Here is a 22,153-nt window from a genome sequence, read left to right as displayed (position 1 = left end):
CACCGAGCCTCGTCTTCTTCTCCAAATGGGACGATCAAACGGCGAAGAACAGTCGTGTTTCAGTAGAAAGACCAAACCACCGAACTAGGGTTTCGAAATCCCCGCCATTTTTCAACGACCCCCTCGCCGTTCCGATTCTCCAACCTACGCATTTTCATGTAGTAATCATCTCTTGATCGATCCGTTTCTGTTCCGTAGCTCGCGGCTCTAATGGTGAAGGTAGACGAAAGCCCACAAACCCCAGTGGCTTCCAAGCCGAGCCCGAACCCTAGGGAAGTGGTGTCGCAGGCCAGTTCGTCCCACCCGAACAAAGACGACGACACTTCTCCGCAGCCGAAGAAGCCTCCGACGCCCAAAGAGTTCATCGTCTCCGTCGCCGCCAGGATCTCATCCCAGCCTCTCCAGAACTCCTTCGACCCCAACGTCTGGGGCGTGCTCACCGCCATCTCCAATAACGCCCGGAAACGTCATCAGGTAAGGAAATACACTCGTGCGAATAACCCGTTCCTTGTTGTTTGATTCTGAGTGAAATTGATCGAATTGCCGCTACTGGTTGGATTTGCTGTGGAATTCACACATTTTTGACTAACAAAATAATTAATTGTCACGCGACTGCTCGAGAATAGTCCGACGGTTGTGCTACATTGCAACAAAAGAGACATTTTCTGACGGTTTTGGGCTATGCCAATACTCTAGTTCATGCTCACAAACATTGCATTGAGCCACGAAAATTGGGTAGAAAGAATGCAGGTTACCTGGCTTACCCCTTTCAAGTGGCTTTGCAAGCATTTTAAATTACCTTTGTTTAATTAGTTTGTTGATTAAAGTTCTTTTTTGAATTTTTATAAGGTTTTATGTGTTCGGTGGACACTGAATCATTTTATGCCTGTTGTTATTGTCAGTGTCATTTTTTTTTGTATATTTTAAACGGGGCTAAAAATCACTAGGGGTCACTGAACTTTCAGGTAGCCTGGTAAACTTTAATTTGTAACTAGTTAGTTACTGAATTTGCATTTGAGTCACAATGTAACATGTCAGACAAATCAAAAGGTACAATTATGAATGGGGAAGACTATATTCTACAACGGCTTTTTGCTTGAATTGTGGCCATGGGGTCCTTTTTACAAAATGTTATCAGACAATAAAGCCTTTCTCATCTATAATAAGGTGGTGACATTATGATACAAAATACAAGTTTAATGACTAATTATTTACAAATTAAAGTTTATTGACCTTGAAATTTACCCCAAAGTTCTGAGACCACCAGTGTTTTTTTTCCCTTATGTTAGCCTATTTCAGAAATTATGTTTTCTTTGTGGTTTGTTTCAATAAAATGCTTAGCCTGTTACTTACATTTATTCAATTGATGTGCAAAGAGGTCAACTTCATCCCAAAATGATGATTTCATGCTTTGGTGCTTTTGCATATATGTTGACTTAATTTTTTTGGCTGTTGGCACAATTATTTTTCCCGAAGCATGCCAAATGTTGTCGTTAACAGGACAACTTCTTTCTTAAATGATGATTCATGCTTTGTTGGTTTTGGATATATGTTGACGTAATTTTCTGACTGTTGGCACAATAATTTGGCCTGTAGCATGAAACTTCTATTTATTGTTGTCAATGAAACTTGTTCTTGCAATGCCAAAGCTGATGAGAAAATTGGCATAGCAGGGCATAAATATGCTTTTGACTTCTGATGAACACCGCATCGGCCGGTTAGTGGATGATGCACGTTTCCAGATAGAATCAAATGCTGTTAGTGGAATTCACTGCAAAATTTATAGGAAGAAAATTGCTGCTGAAGATACAGATAGTCCATCTGCATCTATCTTCTTAAAAGATACTAGGTTGTGTGTCTTTTCCAGAGTTTGCCTGATGTTTGCAATTTAATTCTTTGACTGAATAACGAATCTTCTGCAGCACAAATGGAACTTATCTCAACTGGGAGAAGTTGAAGAAGACCAGCCCTGAAGCGAAACTCCAACATGGAGATATTGTATCATTTGCTGCTCCACCTCAACATGGTAATGTGAAATCTAAGCTAGTTTTGGTTTTTCTCCCTCTTATTGGTGATAATAAAGAAATAGCTCTTCACTTTTTTTTTTATTGTTTTTAGAACCTTGCTTTAATGTTTAGGATAACCAAAGACAATGTCCAGAAGGTGTTCAATGTGAGGGAAACTGTCTCCATTAATCTAGATATAATTTACTGCTTTTATTTAATCTTATTTTATGGTTATGGTTATTATTGATGTTCTTTTTTTTGGGTTTCTTGTCGAAAGAGTTAGACTGAAAGGAATAGCATGTATACAACAGAAGTCACAAGTTTTAAGCTCATTAGTTGGGGTTAACTACATGCATTCTGGCTCTCTAAGCATCTCTATCCATGGCAATATCTTCTGTAGGGCCATTATATCCTATGTTCTGTCTAGGTTTTCCACCAAGTTTTCTTTGGTTTTTGTTTACCCCATTGGTTGCAAATTTCTTCCATTCTATTCACTCACTTCGCGTTTGCATCCATTGGTCTTATCTCATATATTCAGACCATTTTAATTTCATCTAATGCTTCTTATCTTCAATAGGTGTTCTTTTTAACCTTATTGCATGCAATCTTGTAAACGTTTAATTTGTATAACAATTAATATGTATTATTATAAATTACTCACTACATTAATTTCCCACTTATTGAAACTTAACAATTTCGGGAAGTTTATATTTTTCCATATCCTGTTCCATGCCCTAATCCATACTTGGTAGATGGTTTGCACTGTGGCACATTCATGGTAATTTTAGATGACTTCTTTTTGTTGGATGGTTACAATACTTGATGTGCCAATTTTATTGCTACTAACTTTCCTTCTATACAATGATTACAGAACTTGCATTTGCATTTGTATTTCGAGAAGTTCTAAAGTCCAATTTCTTGACTGATGGTGCTATTTTGAAGAGAAAAGCTGGTACATTCATTTCTTTCTCTTTTTCTTCTTTTTTTGTTTTTGTTTTTGATGGTCGCATGATTGTAGTTAGTCATTTTTCATCGTATTTTGTGCTCAGGTGTGGGTAATTGCTTATCAGAGTTATTAGACAACTGGGAACTAGCAGCAATAGTGAGGTTCTTGAAGTTTCTGGATGTGAAAAATACTTGTATATAGTTCTAGTTTCTTGCAATTATGGACGCATTTCATTTATTTGACATAGAGCTGTTGCAGTTATATTTATGACGTGCTTTCTACAAGATTGATGTATTTAAGATAGCCTTGACTTGGATTCTATTGCAATCATTGAAATAGTTTTATTTGACTCATATTTTCAAATACTAGACAAAGAAGCTATGTAACATCATGTGGATGCGTTGCATTTGTCATTGCTATGATGCTCATTGTTACGTTGGATCTAGGTTTAAATTTATCTCTATCCTGATAAGACTTGTATTTTCTTCTGTGAAGAGGAGTTTGGCTCTGAAAGCAAGAGACTTAAAGGGATTGGCATTGGTGCACCAGAAGGCCCTATTTCTCTTGATGATTTTCGGAGCCTTCAAAGATCAAATATGGTATATAAGTTTAGAACATTGTGCTATCTTGAGCTAAAGAAATAGAGATTTCATTGTTGAGACTCATTGATACATGTGCAGGAACTGAGGAAACAATTGGAAAGTCAGGTACTTGCAATTGAATCTTTGCGGAGTGAAAATCGTGCAGCTGTTGAGCATCATGAAAATGTATTTTCTGTTTATTCCTTGACCTGTCTCTTTTTTATCTCATTCATTGCCTACTTGGACATTGGATGTCAGTAATGCTTGAGTAGATAATATTTATTTATGGCCTTAAGCATGTTTAATTCATTGCAGATGCCTTCCAATTGCCATATCCTTGAGCTGTAAATTTCTTTTGATGCCCAAGTTCCTGCTTTAATAGCAGGGATGTATATTCTCAAAGAATGTCATCATAATGTAATTTGCCTTACAAAGACTTATTTTTTTGTGGACACTGCAATAGAGATGATTCTAGTGACCTGTAATTTCTCATGAGTGGAAGCTACATCCTAATACATCATGGAACTTATGACAATGGAGCTTTCAGGTTTTCTTATTTCAGTATTTATCCATGAGTAAATAAATCAGTTTCCTTTTGTTGCATATATTTGCTCACTTTTATGATATGAAGAGTTTATAGGGCTGCTAGTTTATAGGTTGTGCAGGTTCAGATGGTTATAACTTTAAAATCAGATTTTTTCATAATCAAAATAAATAGAAGACTAATTTTTTGTTACTGTAAAGTAGATTAAAATTTGAAACTATTAATTTATTAACTTCTGACTTTGGGAGAACAGTTTGTGCAAACCTGTTCAATGTATATCCATGCAGCACCATAACATCATGGGATGATGTTTGGAACTTCTAGAGATTTCTTCTCCTCTGTGCGTACCTGTTTTGAACATCACTGCCGACATTTCCATATAATACACATCCTGACTCATCCTTTTTCTCTTCTGTAGCTACCCTGGAAATTTCACTTTATAAGCGTTTATATACCAGAGCTTTACACCATATGATCACATGACAGTTATTGGCTTCTTTACATTATAATGATTATAAATGGTTTCTGTTTTTCTTATGAACAACTCTGCTTGACAGGTGTTTATCTTAAATAATGTCCTTGTCACCACTGAATTTATTCTGCAGGAAGTAAAAGATTTGAGAGAATCGGTTTCAAAATCTTATCTTGATCAAATCAAAGAGTTGCAACATTCATTGGAAAACAAACAGAAGGAGCTGACAGATATTCAGAGAATATCATCTGAACAAAAGCATGCCATGGAGGACCTTAATGAAAGACTTAGTGCATCAATACAGACATGCACTGAAGCAAATGAAATAATAAACAGGTTAATTGCATCTTATGTTCTAGGTTTTCATTTTGAAAGCTCTTCCATTTTGTTTGTCTTGGGAACCCAGACTAGTTCCACGGGGTCAATGCTTATGTTTGTCTGTCTGAATATGAAATTTATTTTGTCTATAAAGTCAGCCAAACTTGTAAAGGCTAGCTGAATTTGGCATCTGCATTGCTTATAATTCTTGACTTTGTTATGATGCGGCATCCATTTCGTAAATCTAAGGGTTAAGGGTATATATAAGTGTAGCAGTAGTTGTCATTGAGCTGGTGAGGCAATTTCAAATGTGGCATCCATTTTGGTTGGAGTAGAAAATGCTGGGGATTGGCCAATATATGGATATTTGACATGGGTCCAATATGGCAAGTACATTGTTGGGTGCTTTAAAATCCCATGTAAACCCTTTCTAACAAGGGACCTTAAATGCTTTTATGAGTTTTCTTAATCCAATTTGATCTTTTGTCAATCTTTTTTAGACTACCGTTTCCCCATATTGTCCTTCGGAATAGCATGATGATCATCCTTTCCTTTTCCTTGATTAGAAATGGAGACTTTTAGATTTTGTTTGGGAGAGAGTTAGTAATGGAATGGAATGGAATGAAATGTAATATTTTCTCCTCATGTGAGAGAGTAGGGGATGGATAGAAATATAAATGTTTCTCCTTGTTTGGGAGAGCCATTGAAGTGAATGGAATGGACAACTATTACATAACAAATAACCATTATACCCTCTTAATGGAAAGGTAGTGTAATTAAGTCAAGGGCAAATGTGATATTTAGAAAATGATTCAAGGGTAAAGTGACAAACGCAAAATTAAGTTTTCTATCCATTTTCCACCAACCCCAAGGGGGAAAAAAATGATCTTTGGTAGAAAATGGATGGAAAGTATTCTCTCCATTTCCATTCCATAAATATTCTCTCCCAAACAAGGACAAGCATTTTCCATCCATTTCTATTCCATCCCCCTCACTTGAGCGTGCTGTTAGAAAGATCAATGCTGTTTGTAGTTTGTAATTTTATATATATGCAATGACAGATGAAAAGTGATAGGACCTTACACAGTTGATTGAATTTTAGCTCTTACAGTAGGAACTCTTCAATTACAGCAGCTTACAACAATGGATATTAACAACTACAAGGAAGAAAACAAAAGAAAAACAGGCCTATTCGAAGAGGACCTCACTCTCAACGATTTCTTCAACAATTTTCCAGATGTCTTCTCTCTCCTCCTCCTCCCCTTTTATACCTCTCTCCTATTCTGTTTCAGCCACGTGAATGAATATTCCCCTCTAACCAACTTTGACTCTTTTGTCCCTGACTCAATTCACTTGGCTGCCCCTATTGCTCCTCTCCTTTTACGCCTTTGATAGGTGAGATTAATGGGAGTCCTAACAATACTCCCATCCACAAGTTTCACCTTGTCCTCAAGGTGAAATTCTGGAAATTGATGTAGGATCTGTTGATAGGGTTCCCAAGTGGCCTCTAGGGGTGGCAATCCCTTCCATTGTATCAGGACCTTAAGGTTCCGTAGATTCTTTCTCCGGCCCGGCCTTACACCCAACAAAAATTCTAGATGTACCTTCAATTCCTACTCAGCTATTAACTGGTCGGGAAATTCGATCGTTTCCCACACCGCTCCCTCGCTTTGTGAAGCTGGGAGACATGGAATACTGGATGGATTGCACAAGAAGGTGGTAGGGATAGCTTGTAGGCCACCTTCCCAATCCTTTTCTCTACTGTAAAGGACTTGTAAAACTTATGTGACAGCTTCTCATTCATCCGAGTAGCCAAAGTCTTCTACCTGTAGGGCCTAATTTTAACATAAACCAGGTCACCCACCTTGAATTCCACATCCCTCGTGTTAGAATTTGAATTAGTCTAGCTGTTTAGTTTCGGTAAAGGACATGATTCTTAATTGGGGAATGATTGTATTCTTATATTTTATGTGTTTAGAATATAACAGAAATATCTACTTTTAAGTTATTTCTGAATAGGCCTTGTATTCCCTTATTATTGCATTTCAGTCCTTAAGTTGTAACCGCCTCTATATCTTATAAATAGAGGCAGGTAGGTTCTCAGGAGGTATGAGTTTTTCAGCGATTCATTCATTTGATTTTCTGTCTTACGCAAATTTTAGAGAATAGAGAGAGAGCTAAGGCTCGGTCCTTGGTATTCTTTAGAGGTGAGGCTATTGATTCATAGCTAGGTGTAAGAGAGAGAGGGAATTGCTGTAATCTTGAACTTTTTTTCTAGTGGATTTTCTGAAGGCTTCGACAGTCTGGATGTAGGGCATCTGAACCAGGATAAGTTATTGACTCTCTTATTTCTGTTATTGTTTTCTATTTGTTTTGTTTGCATTTCTTTTATGTTTCTAGTTCTATCGAGTAAGCATTTGGGTGTGAGAGAGTGTTTTAATTGTGAGGAATCCGATCCTAGATTCAACACCTCCTCCTTTTATCTGCTGTCTCTTATATCCTCGCTTGTGCCTGCAATAGTTGGGACTGCAACTCTTTCAAAACAGAATCCCACTCCAACAACTGCTGTTCAATTATCGAAACAGCCGTGGTGCCCTTCTCAAACCAAAACAGTAGGGGAGGTTCACGCCCATAAACTATTTGGAATGGAGTCAATCTAGAGGAGACATGGAAAGAAGTGTTATACCAATATTCTGCCCATGGTAGCCAGGTGCATCAAGCTTTAGGCTTGGACGAGGAAAAACAGCGAAGGATGTCTCCAAGGTGCGATTTAAGATCTCTGTTCGGCTATCGGACTGTGGGTGGTAGGATGTGCTTCTTCTCAAGTGAGTGCCTTGCAGCCTGAATAACTCTTCCCAAAAATGGCTAACAAAAATTTTATCACTTTCGGAAACTATAGAACTTGGAACTCCATGTAACCGGACTATCTCCTTCACAAAAATCCCCGCAACGCTAGCCGCTGTAAAAGGGTGTTTCATGGCAATAAAATGTCCATACTTACTTAGTCGATCCACAACCACCAAGATAGCATGCATCCTAGCTGACTTAGGTAACCCCTCGACGAAGTCCATGGACACATCTTCCCAAATTCGACTAGGAGCTGGAAGTGGGTACAACAATCCACCGGGTGATAGAGCCTCATATTTATTCTGCTAGCACACATGACATTGCTGGACATATTGCTGAATGTCTCGCTTAATTTCCACCCAATACACACTGGTGGCTATCCTCTTATAAGTCTTGAGGAAACCAGAATGACCCCCAACTAGTCCATCATGCCCTTCCTTCAACATTAACAGAATTAATCCCGACCTTTTAGGAAGATACAACCTGCTCTTGAATAGCAAATGGCCATCCACCAGCGCATAGTTGGGTCTGCTAGAAGGATTCGCCTGTACCCTCTAACAATCTGTTGGAGTGTAGCATCTCCTTTCACCTCCTCTTTTAGTTGGTCTAGCTGCACTATTTGGGGAATGGAAAGAGCCATCAAGGTGGTGGAAGAAGGGAGGCGTGAGGGAGCATCGACTGCTCGGTTCTCCAATCTGGGACAATATTAAATCTCAAAATTGTACCCCATCAACTTCATGACCCATTTTTGACACTCTAGGCTAACCATCCGCTGCTCCATAAGAAATTTAAGGCTTCGCTGATCTATTCTAATAACAAACTTACACCCAAGTAGGTAATGTCGCCATTTCCTCACTACAAATACTATTGCCATCAATTCCCTCTCATACACAGATCTAACTCAACCACTAGGGCTTAGGGAATGGTTGAAAAAGGCAATTGGTCGTTGTTGTTGCATCAACACTGCCCCTAATCCATACCCAGATGCATCAGTTTCAACAATGAATTCCCTCGAAAAATCCGACAAAGCCAACACGGGCAGATTGGTCATTGCCCTTTTGAGGGATTGAAAAGCCTGCTCCACCACTTCATCCCAAAGAAATTATCCTTCCAGTTGCGGTCTGTCAATGGCCATGAATCCTCGAAGTTCACGTAAGGATTTGGGTCTAGGCTATTCCATTACCGCCTTAACCTTAGAGCTATCCGCAATCACCCCATCTTGAGAGATGATGTGCCCCAAATACTCAAATCTCCCGTTGCCCAAACTGACACTTCTTCACATTGGTGTACAACTGGTGGACTGTTATGAGCCCCAACACACACCTCAAATGTTTCTTATGTTCAGCCATATCCTTACTATAAATCAGAATGTCGTCAAAAAAAACTAAAACGAAGCTCCTCAAATGCTCCTTAAAGACCTCGTTCATCAAAGATTGGAACGTAGCGGGGGCGTTTGTTAGCCCAAACGGCATAACCAAAAATTCATAATGCCCCTCTGTGTGTGGAAAGCAGTCTTAGGAACAGTCATTAGGTGATATTTGAATCTGATGATACCCCGATTTCAAATCCAACTTAGAAAAAATAGCAACACCATTCAACTCATCCAATAGTTCTTCAATAACTGGAATTGGAAATCTATCGGGAACTGTTACCTTGTTTAAAACTCTGTAGTCAACATAAAATCTCTAGCCACCATCCTTCTTCTTGACCAGCAACACCGGGCTGGAAAACGTAATCACGCTTGGCCTAATAAGTCCTGCTGCCAACATTTCTCGAACCAGCCTCTCAATCTCGTTTTTTTGAAGGTGAGGGTACGGTAGGGGCACACATTCACAGGTGACACTCTCGGTTGCAATATAATCACGTGATCCCGCCTCCAGTGTGGGGGAAGCCCACACAGCTCCTCAAAAACATGCCTGAACTCGCTAGCAGCTCCTGTAAGCTGCCAGGGACTGCCTAGCCAACATCTTTTTCTTGGGTAGTTAAACTCCCCAACTGCAACAACACCCCTTCTCCATTCTCTCTAAAGGCCCTCATCATTGACTTCAACATTACCAAAGTTTTGCTGAGGCTAGGATCCCCATACAGTGTGATGGTAGTCCCCCCTGCTCTAAACTTCATGACTAATGAGCCCTAATCCACTTGTGTTTCCCCGAGAGTGGCCAACCACTTCATTCCAAGGATTACGTCCGAGCTCCCTAGCTCCAATGACAAGAAATCTTCCACTACTTCCACATTTTGCAACGTTAAGGTTACCCCTTTACACACTCCAGCCCCCTGAACAGCTATGCCCGACCCCATGATCACACCATAGCCTTTCGTTTGCGACTTGACCAATCCCAATTTCTGCACCAATTCTGACGCTATAAAGTTATGGGAATCCTACTGTCAATGAGAACCACCACCTCCTGGCCTTCTATTTCTCCATGATCTTCATGGTTTATGGAGGGGTTAAACCAACTACCGAGTTTATAGACAGCTCCACTACTTCCCCCATTTTGACTATTCCGCCTTCCTCCCTTGAATTCTATCATGTTTCAGCTTCTTGTTCTTACATTTGTGCCCAAACGTATATTTCTCGTCGCAATGGAAACACAACCCCTTAGTTCGTTTAGCTTGTAGTTCACTCTCACTTAGCTGTTTAAACGGGGAATTGTTCCACTTACCGACATTAAGAGGCCGGTGAGAGGAGCCAGGGATGGTGGTAGTCGATCGGGGTGACGCCACCGGGGGAGGCGAGACCAACACTCGCTAGTGGTTGGCGGCTGGAGTTGCAGGGGTCTGTGACTTGATTGCGCCTGGATTGGAATGGTCCCCTCGCACCACCAGATTCCTTTCCTCAGTTCGTTGGGGGTAGGTCCATCATCTCCTCCAGGCCCAATTGGTCTCAGTACCCTCATCTCCACTCTTATGTCAGCCTTCAATCCATTTATAAAATGGCCTTCTAGCAGCGCCTCTGGCATGTCCTCAAGAGGAGGAACTAGAGTCTCGAAGCAGAGGTGGTAGTCTTTGATAGACCCCCACTGCCGGAGCGCCAGGAACCATTCTTCCATTGTGCCTTCCTACGTGGGCTTGAATTTATTCCTCATCATTGCCTTAAGCTCCTCACCCGTCACCTTCGCTGCTCCCACTAGAACCAAGCAAGAGCTGCTCCTTCAAAGCAAAGGGCAGTGGAGTCTAACTTCTCCACATCTGATAGCTGATTCATGGAGAAGTACTGCTCGGCTCGAAACACCCAACCACCTGGGTTGTCACCTTCAAACACTGGCATCTCCAGGCGTCAGACCCTTCCATCTGACCTCCCATATGAATCGAACTCACCGCTAGCTTCCCTATGCCGATTTCCCAGTTTTGGCGTGGCCTCCCTAGTGAGGGTTGAACCCACCAGTATGTGCTCGCCCGACTGTTTCCCCGTCCTCCCTTTCTGCTAATCCTCCCATCTCTCCATCAGCAAGCCAAATTGTTCCATCATCATCACCATGTTTTTCTCGATGTTCTGTACCCTCTGGAACTCTTTTTTCATTGATTCTAATCCCATCTGTAATCCCTCCATCTTCCCTTCAATCTACTGTTGATAATTCTCCATTCTTTCCCTTCAGATCCCCCACTCTCTCAGAGACAATCACCCCCATGGATCAGTTGCTCTGATACCAAATTGATAGGATCTTACACAATTGATTGAATTTTAGCTCTCACTGTAGGAACTCTTCAATTATAGTAGCTTACAGCAATGGATATTAACAACTACAAGGAAGAAAACAAAAGAAAAACAGGCCTATTCGAGAGGGTCTCACTCTCCAACGATTTCTTCAACAATTTTCCAGATGTCTTCTCTCTCCTCCTCCTCCCCTTTTATACCTCTTTTCCATTCTGTTTCAGCCACGTGAATGAATATTCCCCTCTAACCAACTTCTGACTCTCTTGCCCCTGACTCAATTCCCTTGGCTACCCCTATTGCTCCTCTCCTTGACTAATGGGAGTCCTAACAAAAAGATGGTATACTTTAATGGAATTTGAATTAATCCCATGATCTTTGGTGTCTGTCAGTCAGAAGACATCTATTTCTGAACTCAAGGCACAATTAGATGAAGAGCGAGATCAAAGAAGAGAAGAACGAGAAAAGGCTGCAGTAGATCTAAAGACATCGATACAGAGAGTTCAGGCAGAGGCTCAAGAGGAGCTAAAACGACTTTCAGGACACTGCCTTAAGACGTGACAGGGAACAGCAGGAAGTGATAAATAAGCTTCAGGTATGGTGGTAATTTTTCTGTTTAATTATTCTTATGTATATTAGTATATGCCTCAAATGCTAATTAAAAGTGAATACTTTTGTCATTTTCAGGAGTTAGAGAAAGAAAGATGTGTATTGGTGGAAACTTTGAGATCCAAATTGGTAAAATATGCATCACTTGCTGTATTTTGAAATGATAAGTCCACCTTTGTCTTTTTAATTTTGCAATCTTCCAAGTATGTCTATTAACTTTTTTTGGTGAAACAGGAAGACACTAGGCAGAAATTGGTTATCTCTGACAATAAAGTGCGACAGCTAGAAGCCCAAATTTGTGAAGAGCAATTAGTGTCTGCAAGTCGAAGAAAAGTGTGTATGAGCATCAATGAATATTAATATATATCTAACAATTATTTGTGTTTCTGGTGTGTTCATATTTCTTTCTTGGACACCTGAGCTCATCTTGGTGCTTTGAATTTAATACAGAGAATTGAAGAACTTGAACAAGAAGGGAAAAAATTGAAGAAGGAGCTTGAGACTGAAAAGGTAGGAGTTGATATTACCTTCTGATCAAATCTCTGATATGATGCTTCGTCAAGACAGACATTTCCAATGTATTACATCCTCCCTTACCCTTATACTCAGAAGTGTCTGATGTCTTGTCAGCTGTCCTCATCATGACTTAGTGTGAACCAAATATTTGATTTGTTGGTCCATGAGTGTAGCATGCAGAGGTGTTCAAATCATACTTTTCATGCCTCCTGGACTCAATCACATGAATGCTTGAATTTTTCTGTTAGCGTGTGCACTTTGTTGGATAAGTTGTCTCTAAAAAGCAATCATGCAGTTGACTTGCACGATTACTCAAATTTGTCATCAGAATGGTGCCCTTTGGTTTTTTTTCCCTCCCAGGAGCTTGCATTATAAAGGCAAGTTAAGATTAGTGCATAGTTATTATTGGTTTCGCTGGTCATTTCTTGTTTCAGTTCTGGATTATAGATCTTCCTGTTAACATATCATTGAGCTGGTAGTTAACACTTACAATCCGTACTGGAATCTTATTAATTCTTAAGAATTTAGGAATTTAGTGGACTTAAAGTGACCAATGGGGCTTCTGAGGCACTGAAATTCTTTTAGACATTTTTCAAGTTCCTTCAAAATGAACTGAGATTTTCTTCTTGATGTTGGTAGCAGGCAGCTCGGGAAGAAGCTTGGGCTAAGGTTTCTGCACTTGAACTTGAAATCAATGCTGCAATGTGTGATCTTGAGTTTGAGAGACGTAGACTAAAAGGTGCCAGGGAAAGAATTATGCTTCGGTGAGCATTAACATCATATAGCTATTGGTTCTTTTGTTATTTGTATGTGCAATAAGCTGGTAGTTAACTATAAAGATTCCACTGGGTTTCGAATTAAGAATTCAATTGCTTTTGGTCACCACCATTCAATAATTTCTGTTAAATATGGTGTTCAATTCATCAGGTTCCCCTCTCAATTTAGGATAGCCATCAACATGTTACAGATCGCTAAGCCACTAAATTTAGTTTTCTCCAAGCTTAATTGTATCCTATATCTCTGCCTTTTGGGTCTGTTTTCATTTTATGAACTAGGAAGTGTGATTTATTGCCTTCACTCATAATTCTATCATTTCAAAATTCTCACATATGCTGAAAAATATATCCAGAATGATTCTCTTTTTCCAATTCAATCTAAGTTATTGGGGATTCAAAATATGTTCTTTGTATAGATTTGATTTTGTCTCTCATCTCGTGTTCATTTAGTAATTAATGATAACATCCTCATGTGTGTAAGTCAGTATGTGATAATTAAATTGCTAATCCTCAACGTTTTTGCTAAGCTTCTGACGTGCAAAAAAGAGTGTATGTTTGCAATGGTATTTTTGGAAATGAATCATGTTGATATTACCTCATTCTGATGTAGTATGGAAATGTCTCCTCAAACGGCAATGTTCAGGGGCATGTTGAGGGGCTAGAAAAACTTGTTTTTGGATGCTATATTTTCTTTTTAGCAGCTTTGTTTACTTTATGTTCTCACTAAATCCTGGAAGGAAATAACCATATAACTGTTTTATATACCCACTTTATGATACAGTTTGAAATTGTGAGAAGGAAGTTATAGAAATCAGCCACCTTTAAAAAATTATTCGGGCTGCATTACGGTATCTGATTGAAATCAAATCATCAGGCATCCTTTGTGTAAAGAGCACACTCTTGAATTTATATTTATCCAGAGTTGTTGCTCATTTATTAAAGCACTAACCAGTCTCTATTTATCAAATTACCCAAGGGTCGTTAAATATCTTACTGGGGGAAAGCAAGAACTAAAATGTCATTGAGCATATTGTCAAAGGCAAAAGATACGTTTTGTGCTGCTAATTTGCTTAAAGAAAGTACCGAGTCGTTTGGCATCATTGCCAATAGTCTATTTCCTAGATTGGATCCATCATCTTGGCAAATTTGAATAACTAATGTTCTCTTTTGGAGTGGCGTTGGCTACAAAGAGGATCGTTGCTCAAAGTTGATGTAACTTGTACTTGTCGTAAATAGTTTATACTTATTGGGTTTTTATGCTTGTATCTGGTCATTGATAATTATGAATTCAAGTTTGCTTGATGTTTATCTTTGTGATGTTTCATGTAGTGGCGGTTCATGTCACCATATTATATAAATATGTTTTTCGTGTAGGGAGACTCAGCTGCGGGCATTCTATTCCACGACTGAGGAGATATCAGTTTTATTTGCAAAGCAGCAAGAACAGCTGAAGGCAATGCAGAGAACACTGGAAGATCAGGAGAACTACGAGAACACATCAGTTGATATTGATCTCAATGTCAACCCCAACAATGGAAATGTGAATGGAAAACTCGGAAGAGGAGAGGAAACATCAAGGTTTCAAAGCAATACTGCTGTTAGGACAGGCTTGGGTCCATCAACCGATAGGTTTGGTAGAAGTCAAGCTGAAACATCTAGTGATGAAGCCAGTGTTACTGAAAAGCATGACTGCGATGTCAGAAGCCAAGAAGATTGCCAAAACACCCAGGAAGAAGAATTTACAAGCGCAGGGCAATTGGTTAAGGGTGGCTTTGGTTCTGACATTGATGGTGTGGGTACTGCGCCTGTTCAGGAGGGCGACACCATTGGGACGGAACGAGTCCTGGAAACAGAGAGCCCAGGAGCTGATGGCGATCAAAATACTGATTTAAATAAGGTTGGCACATTAGCTGGGGAGACAATGCAGCTAGATGATGAAGCTCATCTAGGGGAAGCGGCAGAGGGGCTTCTGATGATTTCTGGGGAGAATTTGCAGCACTCCCAGTCTAACAGTCCCTTGGAAGCTCAAAACACTTTGGAAGATACTGAAGCCGCAGGAACGATCAGAACAGCTGATCTTGTGGCTTCTGAGGTTGCTGGAAGCTGGGCTTGCAGCACTGCTCCGTCAGTCCATGGAGAAAATGAATCTCCCAGAAGTAGAGACAATGACGCCGAAGGTGCTGCAGCTTTACCCGACACCAGTCCTCAGGCAGCTGAGAGTCAAACCACCGCCCCGCCTTCTGGGGAGGTTGCATTCAAACAGAAGAACGAACGTCAAGCCCTAAGCGCAATGATTGGGATCATTGCTCCTGATCTGAAGGAGCAGTTTGCCAGTGCGGTTGATGGTGATCGTGGTCAAGATGACCCCAAAAAGGGGTTCGTCTCTAACTCAGACACTGAAGATTACACTGACAAGGACAATGATGATGATGATGATGATGATGATATCCAAGAAAATTTTGTAGGTGAATCAAGATCTGATGCAGAGAGACAGCATAGTAGGGAGGACCCAGAGTATGAAAATAACAGAAGACCTGATGATACAATGGATGTAGATGAGGACGATGAAGATACCCAAGATGATTCTGTTGGATAGCAAAGGGGCATGTAAGTGGATGTTTGAAGATTTCACTAATTTCCTCTTGCTAAGTCTGTTGGCTGGCTAGACTTGAGTTTGTATATTTATTTCTTTGGGGGACGACTTCTATGGCAAGCCTGCTGTGAATACTAGTGTAAGAACAAGAGAAATATATATAATTAGTGGGAGAAACCTAATCTAAATTGCGTGCGTGTGTGATTCTGATGGCTTTCCATATGAATCCCACTGTGGTTTCCGAGGGAGCAGAGAAATGGACTTTTGATAAGCTTGTGGTCAGGTAACATTATTTATTAAAATTCCATTCATTTAGTTATAGGAGCATCCTATTCCTAAAGATTAGTTAAAGAGACTAAGAGCCTCTTTGTATTTTTAAAATATAAAAATTTATAATCGATACTGTAGGGTGTGTAAATAATTAGTTTTGTTACTAAATCTATTAAAAATTATTAATCAATTAAATCAAACCGAAAAGCAAATAAACCAAAGAATCAAACTGATCAATAACCAACAAAATTAAACTTAAACTGTATAAATTGAATCAAATTGATTATATCAAAGAAACATAAAAAAAAAAAATTGAAATAATTGATAAAAAAAAAACATCATTTTATAAATATTAAAATATCATTTTAAAATTTAATTCTTCTAACCAAAAAAATCAAATTCAAAATTAAAAACTAAACTTTGAGAAAAATTAAGCAAATCAAACTAATGCAAGAAAAAATCGAACTGAACTCATAAGTTTAGTCGGTTTAGTTCAGTCAAAGAATCCCAAGATGGTAATACGCCTGACTCAATCTAATAAACAAGCAAAAGTTAGGGAAACATTGTTTGTCCAAGAGGGCAGAGGACCCCAAACAAAAAACAAAACCAAAACCTAATAACGGCCCACCAAAATGAAGTCATCGTCATCAAGAACCAGAACATCGTTCTTACCTACAAAATTCTCCCTCCCAATTTGCTTCACCAAGTTCACAAATTCTAACCTCTTTGCCAGAGGAAGAGGCACATAAGGTAGACGGAACACTGGTCTCACGACCCCGAGCTGAGCCAAACCCGTGTTTAGGGCAATGGGATTAGGCTCCTGGAAGAGCCACTCGATTAAGGGCATGAGCTTCGCATTCAGAGACGGGTTCTTCCCCCCGAACATGAGTTCTCGCATCAAACCTGGAACTAAATTGCTGACAACCGACATCACTCCAGTAGCGCCATGGTTCCATCTCGAATCGTGGCATTCATCATCGTTCCCACTCCACACCACAATTCCATTCGTCGTGTGCTGTTGTACCCGGTCATTTCCAACGCACTCCTTTACACCTGCAAGATTCGGGTTCTGCATGAGAGCGCGAATTACACTGGGAGGAATATCTTGTGCAGTTCGGGATGGCACGTTGTATATAATAGTCGGGCCCATGGGGAGAACACTTTCAAAGTGGGAGACCAAGCCTTCCAGGGAAGTTTTGCCGTAGTAAGGATTGATGTGAAGAGCCGCATGCATTCCAACAGCAAAGCCTTGTTCGGTTGCATGGATTGCTTCCCTTGTTGAGTTACTTCCAGTGTTTCCAATGACCTTGATTGATCCACCAAAACAGTTGACTGTGCGACCAATAAGCATTATATGCTCATCCCAGCTCATCAATTGGCCTTCACCAGTTGTGCCACCCACAATCACACCTTCAACCCCTTGTTCTATCTGCATGTTCACCAAGCCATCATATGCTTCAAGATCAAATCTGCCATCCGGTAAATATGGGGTTTTCACCGCGGTTACTAGTCTCAGAGACTTTATGTCCTCCGGGTATGTCCTGCATGCATAAGAGAATCGTATAACCGTACACAACTTTGCAAAGCCAAACATGCATAGTAAATTAATACCAATTCTTCCTGCGATTGGTACATAGGTAAAAAAGATATATAAAAATAATAATAATGAAAAGAAGAAGCGCACTCAACAGAAATCCACTAAAAGATTCCAGAGTTACCACTAATATACATGCTCAAATTGTTCTCAAGCATGCAGACACAGGTCATTATGACAAATGTCCAACAAGAAAGTTCTTGGAGGCAGAAGTTTCCCAAGCACTCTATGTGATTTCACATGGCTTTGAGCTGGTGGAGACACTTACCATGTGAAAAGGGTTGCAAACACATCATCACCACACATTATGAAACAGAGTAAGCAGTTATAAATGTCACATCAAAATACAAGAGATTTGAATGCGGCAGCAAAATGTGGCATCAATGCAAAAGAAAAACATGTACAAAGCCATAAAGCAGTCTTTTAAAAATAATGGCAGCCTAGTGCATCATATGTTTTCTCATAGTATGAAGTTTAATACTTTCATTATCAATTTTAGAATCCAAACGCCAAATTGAGCCAGAGCTCATGTTTTTAGAAGTCATGCTAAACCATTGACGGTTGAATCTGTAGAACCAACCAGCCCACAGGATGGACTGGCAATACCCCTTTCTCATTCTCCCACGGGCCACCTGTGCCGGGGGGGCCTCAAACCCTGCCCTCTGTTATTTCGGGGAAGGGACAGAGTCGATATACAGGCTAGCTCATAGCCTCAATGATCCTATACTAAACATGAACAAGTATGCATAGCAGGTTACCTGTTCTTAACTTCAGAGCTACGCATAGGGAGATGAATGCTTGGTATTACAGCTGCTTGTGGAGGCTTCCATTTTGAATTCTTCCTGCACAGGAGCAAAAGAAAATTATTTTAGAATAGTACACAGCTAAAAGAAATAATTTCAGTAACAACAGTAAAAAGTTTCAGCTTCCAAGTTGTCATTGAGTTATAAAAGGCCTGAAACATCATGAAATATGTCAAAATCAGCCAATAGAGACATGACTAAAGATCTCACAATAACAAACTAAAAAATTAGACCGCTAAGAAGATGTTGATAATGGTAATGATAATATCAATATTACACAAAGAGAATTGTTCAAATATTCAAGTCAGCCCTGCTAAACACTATACATAGATCCATCAAAAGCACATTCTACCATTCTAACAGAAAACCTAATTGATCACCCATGTCACTTCCCCTCAAGTGACCAACTCAAGTAAACTGACTACAACCACGACCTCCATTGACCCTGACTCTCAAGATCAGATATAACAGCCAGATGTTATCAATATTGTTCATTAGTCATGATTCTGAATAACCCCAACCCCTCAACACTTTTAGAGTTATCTTCACAATTGGCCCCAAGACTGAATAAAGGAGGATTGTGTTAGTTAGCTGACAGCCAATGTTAAACTCATTGGATCAAACACTGTGAATTGTAAATGTTGGAGGTGTAGTATTCAGGTAGCTGACCAGGCTTGTAATTGTTGTTGCAGTCATGATTCTAAATCTGTATTCCTTTAAAGAAGTGAAAAAACAAAAAGAAATAAATAAATAAATAACACAGCAAGAAAGCAAAAATACTAATGAAGCAAAGAATACAAACTATAAGAATTGGCCCTCTTCATAGTGAAGAGGCTTTCCTAATCTTGACATTTAAAATCACCCTTGTTTAGAAACCTTTGGATTAGCTTTCAGAAATATCAAATGATATGTCAGCATCATCTCCTTTTTAACGCCAAAAACAACTTATCCATCTACTTTCTGTTGAAAGAAGCTATTAGTTTTTTATATGCTAAAAAATACATTTACATTTTGGCTGTCATCTGACATGTAAATATTCAAATAAATAAAAGTTCATCATTCTACCTATCAGTTGTTTTAAAAATGTCATAAGAAGCAACGCAAGCACAAATCTAATTTAAAGCCTCAACATAAAGATAAGAGTAACCACAAGTATAATGACCAATGAACCTTCAGGTCAAAACTTGAATTTCCAAACAAAATCATCACTCCAAGCTTGAATATCAAGGAACATTAGGTGATTGCCAATAAAAGATGCATAGAAAATTATCTTTATCATTTCATCCTCTCTACATCTCCTAGATAAATAATTTTTAGTATCTCAAGTTGATGATAAAGAAAATAGATGAAATAGAATAATTTTTTGCAAATGAGAAAGAGGAAAGTCAAAGAAAAGTTGGTGAACAAACTAAATGTGACGTAAGATATAATGACCTTACAAAAGATATGTGTAGAGAAGGTCAAAGAACTAAAATTCATGTAACCACTCCCACTTAGCTTAAAACTGTTGTATTGTTGTTATCTCAAGTTGATGATAATTCACAAACTCGTGACGATCATCCACATGCCCGGGTACAATTATTGATGATTAAACCATCATTCTAGAACAGGGCAACAAATATAAACAATACTGGTGTAAATTGAATCCACAATTTTGTCAGGCCATACAGGCAAATCTTTTTGATCTCTAGTTCCTTTAGACAAATGTAACATTCATAAGCCATTCTCTCCTTCAACAATAGCATCAATAAGCTTCAGGCACCAACCCATAGTCTCTAAAGCATGCCAAAGTGAGTAGAACAATGTTCTTGTGCACTTCCAGAAGAACATGCAGAACCACATCTGCATATGTATTTCATATGATAGCATTCACAATCAATGGATTATGCTCTATATCAGAAGAATCAGCAAAGTTCACATGAGCAATCGTAAATAACTTTAATTCAGCAAGCTTTAACCCCAATTATGGGTTGATGCATGGATCCATCAAGCACCCTCTACTTACCAGTTACCACAGGGAAAATTAAACTGTACCAAAATGGTTCTTAGATTACATTATCTAACAAATTAAACCCCGAGTTCTAGATAACAAGTCTGATGTATCAAATACTACAAATTAATGACAATTTGCTTGAAGATAGTAACTGTACACAACAAATTATGTTCCCATCATGCACTTCACCTCTAGTTTATAGCCAGCTTTGTGCATAGAATTAAAAGTCACCTCATAGAGTAAAGTATCCTCATTCAGTGGGTATGTCCCAGCATCCCACAGCACTAACTTGATCATGTAAATCATTTCTAGTTTAGCCCCAGCTTTGAGCATAGAATTAAAAGGCACCTCATGGTGTATATCTCCTCATTTAGTGGGCACGTCTAAAGTTGCAATAATCTCTTCCTACTTTCTTCAGGGATTTAAGTGCTTGCAAGTGTATCTTTCTCAGAATTCCCGAAATGTACATGAAAGATCCATGTGCCGAATAATATTTTCTGAGAATGAAGTTTTTAAAAAATTTTCCCTGAGGCACAAATAACACCGTCGTAGCTCTAGATTAGTTCTTTTATATTGGTATTACTGATAGCTCCTACTTCTGTCAAAGCTCAATGACTTCAAGTCAAAATAACACCTTCCCAACATATTTACAGAACTATCCTATGACTGCATACCCAGTGAATTTTACCCCAACAAAAACAATAATCACTTGTTTTATTTTACAATATGCAACTCTCAATATGCAGCTCGTAGCATAAAATTATAAAGTATCATAGCTTCAGTCAAAAAAGCCACTCAAAGTATAAAAAAGAGATAAACCCATTTTTGTAAACAAAACAATACGACAGAAGTAGCGCCGATACCTCTCGTAGGTATCGGCACTACTGGGACGCCGAAACTGGAAAGCAGAGTCTCTCAATAACACGCTATAGGTCTTGGACGCCGATATTTGTTGAGCTACCACCGACATTTCCGATCTCCGACTCGAAACCTTAACGAAAAACTGATGTATAGATTCAGCAGGTTAGGACTGTATGAGAACACGTATGATTGTTGTTTCAGCAAATTGCGATGGTGTCCTTCGCCATAGCGGCGCTAATCATGATCAAGACGATGGTGGCGGTCGTGCGGATTCCTTCGCAGAGGTCAGAGGAGCATAAGGCGGCGGGTGGGAGCATCTCGGCGAGGCTAGTGCCGGTGATGTGAAATTTGCGTTTGCAGTCCGAAAATGGTTCGTGGATTTTGTTAGGGTTTGGGGGAAGATCAAACGCGACCGTTTACTTGCGCCGCCGCCGCTTTTCTACGCTCATATGTAATATTTTTATAATATTTTTTAGGCATAAGATAAGACACATTTTTGTCCTCTGGCCTTTAACCATTTGTGCTCTCAATTTTGAGGCGTTCTACTGTGCCCCTCAAAACTGTATTTCAGAATCAATTACATATTTTAAGTGAAAATTTTGGATCCATGGTGTACTTCATTGTTCAGTCCATGAATTATATGTCAACTAGTAGTTAACACTATCATCTTCTTTTTCTTTATTTTCGATACCAATAATCTCTCGCCGTTCTTATCATGGGTAACCTCTCGCATTTTTAGTATTAGCGGCAATAACCATCTTCCTTAATG

General features: G+C 39.3%; 2 protein-coding genes across 2 annotated transcripts; one reads left to right on the top strand and one right to left on the bottom strand.

Annotated features, from left to right (window-relative positions):
* Positions 1–21: 21 nt before the first annotated feature.
* LOC127813931 (uncharacterized) lies at positions 22–16,145 on the top strand. Its single transcript, XM_052355072.1, is given in 14 exon segments — positions 22–474; positions 1,674–1,849; positions 1,923–2,026; positions 2,878–2,958; positions 3,448–3,551; positions 3,633–3,719; positions 4,683–4,885; positions 11,762–11,903; positions 11,905–11,964; positions 12,057–12,107; positions 12,213–12,311; positions 12,429–12,488; positions 13,137–13,258; positions 14,645–16,145. Coding segments are annotated over 14 exon segments (2,775 nt in total). The 5' UTR covers positions 22–210; the 3' UTR covers positions 15,867–16,145.
* Positions 16,146–16,578: 433 nt separating this feature from the next.
* Positions 16,579–21,837, bottom strand: LOC127813932 (4-hydroxy-tetrahydrodipicolinate synthase, chloroplastic-like). The gene is made up of 3 exons (XM_052355073.1): positions 21,387–21,837; positions 18,486–18,569; positions 16,579–17,674 (listed from the first exon to the last, which is right to left on the bottom strand). Exons 1-3 carry the CDS (start codon positions 21,491–21,493, stop codon positions 16,747–16,749), a joined length of 1,119 nt encoding a protein of 372 aa, XP_052211033.1. The 5' UTR covers positions 21,494–21,837; the 3' UTR covers positions 16,579–16,746.
* Positions 21,838–22,153: the final 316 nt, after the last annotated feature.

The sequence above is a fragment of the Diospyros lotus genome, chromosome 12 (assembly GCF_014633365.1).
Source record: "Diospyros lotus cultivar Yz01 chromosome 12, ASM1463336v1, whole genome shotgun sequence".
NCBI lineage: Eukaryota > Viridiplantae > Streptophyta > Magnoliopsida > Ericales > Ebenaceae > Diospyros > Diospyros lotus.
This window is presented reverse-complemented; position numbering and strand designations above follow the sequence as displayed.